We start from the raw sequence: 9,359 nt of genomic DNA on the forward strand, positions 1-9,359 counted from the left end.
CTGAGGACACCAGTCACGCTGCACGAGCGCCCCACTCGGCTCGGCCCCCTCTTATCTAAGTCCATCTGCAATGACCCTATACCCGAACAGGCTCCCACTCTGAGGAGCCGGAGTTTGGGCTGCAGCACGTGGACGCAATCCCACCTGCAACGATCAATGTTTATTGAGGCACCAGTTCCCGCTTACGAGCATCTCCGATGTGAAAAGTGCTGCGTGAGATTTAAATAACCGTGAATCACACGTCTCCTTCCATAAGTTACTTCGGGCAGGATCTGTGCAGCATAACATGGCGGTGCTCGGTAAAGGGACATGCCAGGTGCCGTGATGTGCCAGGAAGGGGAGTGGTCAAGCCTGGTTGCTGGGGGAGACATGATGAAACATCTCTGAAGGGTGACATTGGAGCTGGAAGCTCAGGGCCGGGGGTGGGCCAGGCACATTCAAGGCAGCAGAGCAACAAGGAGGTTGAGACAAAATGGTGAATTCGCGGACGTTTAGCCGCCTGTGGCAGGAGCGTGTGTGCTGTGGAGGTGAGAGGTGGACAGTGGGATGTTTTGAGCATTGAGTGAAGCTGTTGGACTTGTGGTTGGGAAACCCTCTTCTTCTTGACAGCACGGAGGCCAGAGTGGAGCTGGTTCAGTCTAGACTGTGACAAAGATCAGCTGGAACCCAAATGTGGTCAGCTTTGGCATCACTGACTGGGTTCCAAGGTCCTCAGCCTGACAGGAAGAATGGTATTTTCATGTCTGTGGGTTGTCTGTCCTATTTCCATTTGGATTTTGGGTTAGGAGATTCCCTAGATGGTTTCAATGAAAGTCAATAAAAGTGAAAGAACCTGGAGAGACCTCCAGTCCCAAGTCCTCCAGATGAGGAAGCTGACCTCGCGGGCTGTGGCTGACATACCTGGGAGTCTGCACTTACGCCCCAGCCTGAGGTCTTGACCTTCCACTGCGGAGTGAAGACACTGGCGTCCTCTCTGCCTCTCTGTTGAACCCCAGACTCCATCCCGTTGCTGTCAGATTGCAGGGTTTGGAGACAGCAGCTTGCAGCACAGTCTCTGCCCTGCCCACCGCCCAGGTCAAGGTCAACATGTCCTTGTGCCATTGAGTTCTGACCATTTATTCTCTTTCTTTTAGATGGCTCCCTGAAGATGAGGTTGATATTTGTTTCCCTGGTGGTCCTGGGAGCCCCGAGGTTGTACCTGAGCATGGACGATGTCATGCCTTTAAATGTAAGTCTGTTTGTTTCCAACAATGAAAACGGGGACTTTCTGCAGCTCCCAGACATGGACTGCGAGCAGCAGCCCCCCTTCCTGGTCCTGCTGGTGACGTCGTCGCCCCATCAGACGTCTGAGCGCAGGGCCATCCGCAGCACCTGGGGAGGAGACAGGACAGCGGGAGGAAAACGTGCTGGGAACCACCCCGTAGGGGCAGGTCTCTGGTGGTGGCCCGGGAGAGCCAGCAGCATCGCGACATCATCCAGAAGGACTTTGTGGACGTTTATGTGAATCTGACCCTGAAGACCATGATGGGAATGGAGTGGCTCCACCGCTATTGTCCTCAGGCCGCTTTCGTCATGAAAACAGACTCTGACGTGTTTATCAACGTCTACTACCTGACGGAGCTGCTTCTGAGGAAGAACCGGACCTCGGGGTTTTTCACTGGCTTCACATTAATGACAGCCAAATCTTGTAGGGATGTGGACAGTAAGTGGTTTGTGAGCAAAGAGGAGTATCCGTGGGACAAGTACCCGCCCTTCTGCTCTGGCACCGGCTACGTGTTCTCCAGTGACGTGGTCCATCAGGTGTATAATGTTTCTGACGGCGTCCCACTCATTAAGCTGGAAGATGTCTTTGTGGGGCTCTGCCTTGCCAAACTGAAAATCAGACCTGAGCCCCTTCACACAGAGCAGACCTTCTTCCCAGAGGGCTTAGCCTTTTCCACATGTCGCTTCAAGAAGGTTGTGGCCTGCCATTTTGTCAAGCCTCAAGATATGCTGATATGTTGGCATGCTCTGGAGAGTTCCCTGGGAGAGGAGTGTCCAGGTGATGGAGGGGAGCCCAGCAGCACATCTGGACACACGTCAGGCACCCAGGATGATGCTTTTTGAAAGACCTTCCTTGGCACCACCGTTGATGGTGTCTGTGGGGGTTGGGCATAGGGTGGAGAGGGAGGGTGATGGGGGGATCCTGACCTGAACCAAACAGTGAGCTGAGTGAAGCCAGGAATGAGTCCCACGAGTGCCCCAGCAATGATCAGCACTGCCCCCTGAGGACCTGCCCACTGCGGCAGACCTCCATGTTCCCCTGCTGCTTCTTAGTTCCAGGGGTCAGCAACCTCGTGATATGGGGGATGTTGTCATCCCCATGGAATTAACAGTGTAAAGAAGACCCCATGGAGAATGTTTCAGGCATTACTGGTCACAGTAAATAGCCATAGAATAAAATTGGGTATTTTATATAAATACCACAATTTTTTTTTAGCAATACCTTATGAGGCAAAGATTCTCTGTTATTTTACCCACTCAGGTCAATAAAAACTGGACTTATTTTTAGGTTATTCTTTCCTTCAGATTCGTATGGTTGCCCCTAAATTGTGTGAATGGGAGGTCTGAGTGTGACTCCAAGGGTATTTGAAACAATGCAAAGGCTGATTGTGGGTTCTCTCTATGTGCTCATAATTATAAGACATCCACCAGACTCAGGTTGAAGCAACAACAGGGTACTAAGAAAGGGATGTCTGGCAAAATGGGGAGCTTCTGTGGCCACAAATGGCCAGCATTCCTACCCTGATATTGTCTGCATGTTCGGTAATCCAAACCAAAGGACTGTCCTCTTAGATGGCATTGTCCCTTTGACTGTCCTCCTAGATGGCTGGGATCAGGGGTACTAGGGGCCCAGTGTTCAACTCATGGCAGCTGGCGATGATTATGATCATCTCTATGTCTTTAACAGAGCTGCTGCTGAAGTTATTCCACGACAGCCTGCAACACCCTGTCTAAAGTCCACTCTGTCCAGTGCCAGTTTTGATACCAGAGAACAGCACATCAATAACAGCAGCAACGGATATGTTTGGGGAGCTCAACCTGAGACTCAGAATTTGGTAACATAAATAAAGGACTTTTCAGCTTTGTCCAAGTTGGTGGTGTCTCTTATATTATTAATGAATTAGATGAAAGATAATTTAAGAAATGATTAGATAAGTATAAAAAGGATAAAATATGTGTGAGTAGTTTAACAAAGGTGGTAATGAATTTATGCACTGAAAACAATAAGGCATTGTTAAAAGAAATAGAAGACACACATCACACACTCACACAAAAGGAAGGGTAGTCCATGTTCATGGATTGGAACACTAAATAATGTTAAAATAGCCATATTACTTAGAGCAATTTATAGATCAAAATCCTAAATATGTTTTGAATAAACAACACTATAATAAACTAAAGACCAGAACAGCTAAAGCGATCTTGAGAGAAACAAAGAAAAATGGAGGTATTATGCTTCCTGCCTTCAAACTGCTCTACAGAGCAATAGTAATCACAACAGTGTGGTATTGGAACAAAAACAGACTAACAGATAAATGGGATGGAGTGAGCAAGCAGAAGTAAGTCCACACAAATAGTGACAATCTTAGACAAAGAGGCCATGACCAGATAATGGAGAGAGGAAAGCCCCTTCAACAAGTGGAGTTGGAAACGCTGGACAACCATGCAAAAAAAAAGTGAAACTAGATCATTATTTAATAGCATAAACAAAATTTAATTCAAAACAGATTAATTGGACATAAGACCCAAAGTCATAAAATTCACAGAGGAAAACGTAGGTAATACACTCCTGGACATTAAACTCAGAGAAGTAATTGGGAATTCAACTTCAATGGCAAGGAAAACAAGAGCAAAAATAGACACGTGGGACTATAGCAAACTAAAAAGCTTTTGCACAGCGAAGAAAACCATGAGAAAAACAAAAAAGCAACAAGGCATGGAAGAGCTATTTGCACATCATATGTCTGATAAGGGGTTAATCACCAACGTATACAGAGAACTCAAAGAAGTTAACAACAACAACAACAGAACAACAACCCATCCAAAAGTGCAGAAAGTTCTGAATAGGCACTTAGCAAATAGACACACAGTCAATTATCAGATGTTTTCACACATATGTAGAATATAAAAAAGAGAAAAAAAAAAAACCCAGGCAAAACACAGGAGAAGTAAGTCTTAGACTCCATGAAAGATACCAAGGAGGGCAGCCCCATTTTTCTACTATAATTTTAAATGACAAAATGTCCCGGTGAATGCATCACAATGAAGTTCGAAGCATCTTTGCAGGATTCCCGATTTTCAACAATAGTCCTCCAGCTCTTATTCCACAGAGAACTTCGCCTCATTATGTAAAACTAACAGCCCTCACTGTAATTCCTTCTGGCTTCATTCCAGCACTCAAAGTTGACGTCAACTTGAAACCTAAAACTAACTCTCCTACAACCTGTACAAATTCTCAGCTCTTGGCCATGTCTGCCCCATCACATGCCTCCAGCCGTTGGTCCATGTCCCAGCCACACCGAGATCAGCATCACAGCTACCAGGCTTCACGGACTAGAAAGCCAGCTTGTCCCGGGTGTCTGCGGACGGTCTTGTCCCTTCATCCTTTTGAGAGCGAGACGTGAGCCTTTGCTGTGTGCAGCCCCTGAAATTCGGGGGTTCTTTGGTTGCTCATCTAACCCTGTCCCTTTTTTCAGATCATTGACTCTATTGTTCTCCCAGCTCTGAAATGGGAGGGTTGATACTGTGCAAGACTAGGATCGCTTTGGCTTTTAAATTCACTTGCATTTTCCCAGTGGCAAAGGATACGTGCCTGAGTTCACCTGTGCTACAGGCTTCAAGCAGGAGGACAACCCTGCCACTCACTCTCGCCTCTCCAGACCTGATCCCTCTACTATTCCTTCTGGCTTTAGTGTCTGAGATCTAGATGATGTGCTACTTGTGCTCTGTCTTATTGTGACACCTCACACACTTACTGTTTTCTACGCGCCTTTACCGCAGGTGACATTTAGCCACCAGCACCATTGTCCTGTTCTCACTACAGCACATTTTGTGGTTAAATCTTATCACTGTTGCTTGTTTAAGATCATGTAAATATCACTAATGGTAGAGAAATGTGTGTTATGGTTACCTTCCCCCCCAGGAAACTTCCTACTATTCCCCCGGAGCACTCCCTGTCATTCTGTTTCTTGTATGAGCAAAGGAAGTGGTTAATTTTTCTGACGTTACTTTTGTTAGAACCTTTTCTCAGTTCTCTACCTCCAGGGCAGAAGTGGTTGGGTCCCTTCCCAGGTCTGCAGCGCACTGGGACCCGGATCAGGCTTCTCAAACAGTTTCTTCCTTCTGCGGATTTAGCCTCCTGTGTCCGCGGAGCCCTCTCTCCCGTGGTTAGCGAGGGGGAGTGTGAAAGGTAAAAGTCTTGCTTGTGCTTTGTCTTCTTTGCTTTGATAATTTGCCCTAATTTTGATGGCATGCTTGTATTGTTGACACTCTTGGTGGTTTGGTTGGAAACAGAAATAGAGGGGAAAATAGTTCCCTTCCTGGGCCACTCTGGAAAGACACCCTGGGAACTGCAGGGCTGGCCTGGCGGAGGGGCGCTGCGCTAGGGGTGCCAAGAGCATCCTGTTCACTGTGTGACCTTGTACTGGTTGATCCGTGAAGATCTTTTTTTATTTTATTTTTTCATTTTTTTTTAAAGATTTATTTTTATTTATTTATACAAGCACTGGGTACAGTCAGAAGCACGGGAGGGTGAGAGAATTCACCAGAGCCCAGAGCGGGGAGCAGAACAGGCAGAAGGACCGAAGGACACTGCTGAGGGGAGCGGTGGGCGGCAGGAGAGGTCTGCGCGCCATGGGGGACCCTCCTCCGGTGGCCGGGGAGCAGCTGGGGATCGAACCGGTGCTGCAGAGGCTGCAGGCAGCTTCGTAACCCAGTGCTCAACTGCTGCGCCACCGGGGAGGCCCATGTGAAGATCTTTTTTAGACATTGGTTTATAAAACTTAAAAAAAGATGTCAGAAACTCGGCAGACATGGAAATTTAAAGTAGCTCATGCATTTGACCAACACACCGCACAGGTGTAAACATTGAGCCCAATGGGCAATGTTCCTAGAGCAAAACAGTCATGTGGTCACGGGCTCTCTGAGAAGCTGCTGTTGTGGGAGCCCCAGGGCAAGGGCTCGGCTGCTTCATGTCATGGACGCTTGTTTTCTGGGTGCTTTTTAGAAGGTGATGAGGATTTGGAAACCTTAAGGACACAGTTTATTTAACCAAATTTTGGCATGAAAGGTCCAAGTGCCGTGGTTTGAACAGTCTTCCCGCTGACCGAGAGTCTTACTGTCCCCACTGCCATGCGGAGACCCCACCTGACGCCATTTGCACACACATGAAGTAGCAACCCCAGAGACGGCTCCATGCGGGGCAGTGCACACAGGAGGGGCTGGGTGGAGGCGTCACCGCCACACCTGCCTGACATTGGACGCCCTGGAGTGACCTGACAGCGGGAGAGACTCGTCACATGTCTGCTTTCGTGGGAGGCGTCCTGGTATCCCAGGTCTCAGCTTTGTCCTTCGGCCTGGGACACTCTCAGTGTACAGATCTGCTCTGTCAATCTGTGCTGCTTCCCGGGATTGTGAATAAGTGGCGGATGAGGACCCTCTAGTGCACACACAGACACGCGAAAATGAAAGAATGTGAACAGACAAATCTGCATGACCTGCATGCGTGACGTGGCTGGGGATGAACACGGTGGTCACCCGGGCTGTGATAGGCCAGGGCTGGGTCTGCGCTGAGATTCTGAATCACTAGGCTCTGGCCTGGGGCGGTGAGGGCTGTGCAGGTGGCTGTGCTGTGCAGGGGCCTCACTCTCTCTGCTCTGGGTCCCACGGTGCCCTGTACAGGCGGGGAGGGGTTGAGGTCTCTTTCCCCAAGGACTTAGGTCATATTTATCGGCTGGTCCTGCTGCCCCTGTAGTTTTGATTTCCACTGTAGGAATTGCTCGTGGATTGCTTGCCTGATGTGTGAGTTTGTGGTCCTGATAGGACCAGGTCATGTGGGCATGGATGGCAGCTTTTGTGCCGGTCTGGACCTATTTACAGTCAGAAAAGCCTGGGCTCTGGCTGGCCCCGGGGAGATTCCCAGGGACATGCCCCGGTCCACAGCCACGTCCTGATGGACCGGCTCTCGGGGGCCCTCTGGGGGCTGCACGGGGCCCTCAGCACCACAGAACATTCCCCTCCACCAGCTCCACTTACACCTGTCTCACCATCTCCTCCCAGTAAGTCACGTTTCCATCCCCGTGGAGATGTCATTAGACAAAGTCACCTTTTCTTAGGCTTTTTTTTCCTTGCTGAAAAATCCTACAACAGAGATAACAGGAACGTATTTAACTCGGAAACAGGAAGCTTACAGTTCTTTGCATATACCTATCAAGTGCTGAAAACTCTGCGGACGTACCATTTTAATTACACCAAAGTTGAATTAGCTTTATTTACCAAGATCATTCCAACATTCCAGCCAATGATCAGGTAGAAAAAAAATGTAAACACCCCAGGAAGACATCTTACTGGAGTGTTCATATTTCAAAATAAAAGAAATAAAATTCCTCATGGAGTGTTTATGTTTCAAAAATACATTAAGATTTATATTTTTAAGGTTGAGGATATTTAAGTTTTTTCCCTAGGAGTTTTAGTGCATTTTGGGTGCTTTTTAAGTCTAATTAAAATGTGATGGTGGCACCTGTGATTAAGGGGGTGCCCAGTGAAGAAGAATTCTCCACATACTGAGCGTGGGTCTCGTCAGGGTCAGGAATGAAGACGGGTCACTCGGGTTGCTTGTGCTCAGACATGATGAGCTCATCGTATTTGTCCATTAATTTCTTAGCAACTTCTGCCAGGGATGGACCCAGGAGGACCCTCAGTCTCCTCACGGCAGGGAATGGAGGGTGACGGCCGTGTGTGGGGGTGAGACACCCGCGGTCTGTTGCGCTGGCCCTGGTGGACTCAGGCTCCAAGGAGGTGGAGCCATCTCTGGGGGAGCCACACGGCCCTGGACAGACCTCTAGAGTCAGTGTCACGGGCGTGAGGCCTTTTCTTCATCCCTCTACCGGGCAGCCTCTCCTGGTTTGCAGGAGCTGGGGCTGCAGCTGTCCTGGGCACTTTTGCACGTTGCTAGTCACTCAAGGCCTCAAAATAAGTGGCCTGATCCCCTCAGCCACGAGGCCTCGGCCATGCTGCCCAGAGAAGGGGAGGGGTGTGGCAGCAGTGCCCGGTTGGGCTGATGTGGCACATAGGACAGAGACCCGCAGAAGCACAGGGAGGGCACAGACCAGCACCTCTGCAGGTGCCAGGTAACAATGTCATGGTGACGTGTGATGGCCGATCTGCTCAAACAACTCCCGTCCACGTCCAGTCTGACTTGTGAGCTCCTCAGTCAGTCCCCTGTCTCCCCAGGCCTCCACCCGTCCTCATCAACTTTCCACCTTGTCCCCATGCTGTCCACGAGGGCATGTGCCCTCCCGAGCCCCACAGGTCACCAGCCCTCATTTAGATCCTGACTCTCCACCACACTGAGCAGGCCCCAAGTGAGACACAGCTCCACACCTTGGGGACTGGGCCCTTATGGTTATTGATCAGGGGTGTTTTGGGGATTTACTGTCGAGAGGCGGAAACACAAACACGCTCATCTCCGCACCACGAGGAGTTCAGCCCTGCAACGTCATGACTGTCAGACCTGCAGCCTTGGCCAGAACTTATTCCTGACACTGTGTGACTCCCCCACAAGGTGTTAGAAACCTCCACAACCCAAATCTACTCTCTTGGCCTAGGCCATAGACACGAACAGTCTGAGCCTGAAGAACTCCCTGCACCTCCACTCTGCTGCTCTGCTCCTTCCTCGTATGTGTTCTCAGTGCTGCTGGGGGCGCTAATGCCAGGGCCACATGTGTCCATCATCATAGGTGGTGTCCAGAGCTGCAGCTTCCCCAGATGTACCCTCAGGGGTCAGAGAGGGCAGCCCTGGACGGACGTCCTCTCGATGGGGCAGCTGACTCCCTCTGGCCAGGTGCTGACCCTGAGAGCCTGGATGTGCCCCAGCCTGTGGCCTTGACCTTCCACTGCGGAGTGAAGACACTGGCGTCCTCTCTGCCTCTCTGTTGAACCCCAGACTCCATCCCGTGTGCTGTGAGATTGCAGGGTTTGGAGACAGCAACATGAAGCGTGTCCCCGCCCCCGTCACGCCTCCTAGGTCAAGGTTACATGCCTCCATGCCACTGAGTTATGATCATTTATTTTGTCCCTTTCAGATGGTTTCCCTGAAG

At 49.8% G+C, this 9,359-nt stretch overlaps 1 protein-coding gene across 1 annotated transcript; it reads left to right on the forward strand.

The window, feature by feature from the left end:
* Window positions 1–286: 286 nt before the first annotated feature.
* LOC311170395 (beta-1,3-galactosyltransferase 5-like) lies at window positions 287–2,106 on the forward strand (the record flags this gene model as incomplete). Its single annotated transcript, XM_084232759.1, is given in 3 exon segments — window positions 287–299; window positions 1,134–1,409; window positions 1,412–2,106. Coding segments are annotated over 3 exon segments (984 nt in total).
* Window positions 2,107–9,359: the final 7,253 nt, after the last annotated feature.

Source organism: Talpa europaea (genome assembly GCF_964194135.1).
Source record: "Talpa europaea genome assembly, chromosome: 4".
In the NCBI taxonomy this organism is placed as follows: Eukaryota; Metazoa; Chordata; class Mammalia; order Eulipotyphla; family Talpidae; genus Talpa; species Talpa europaea.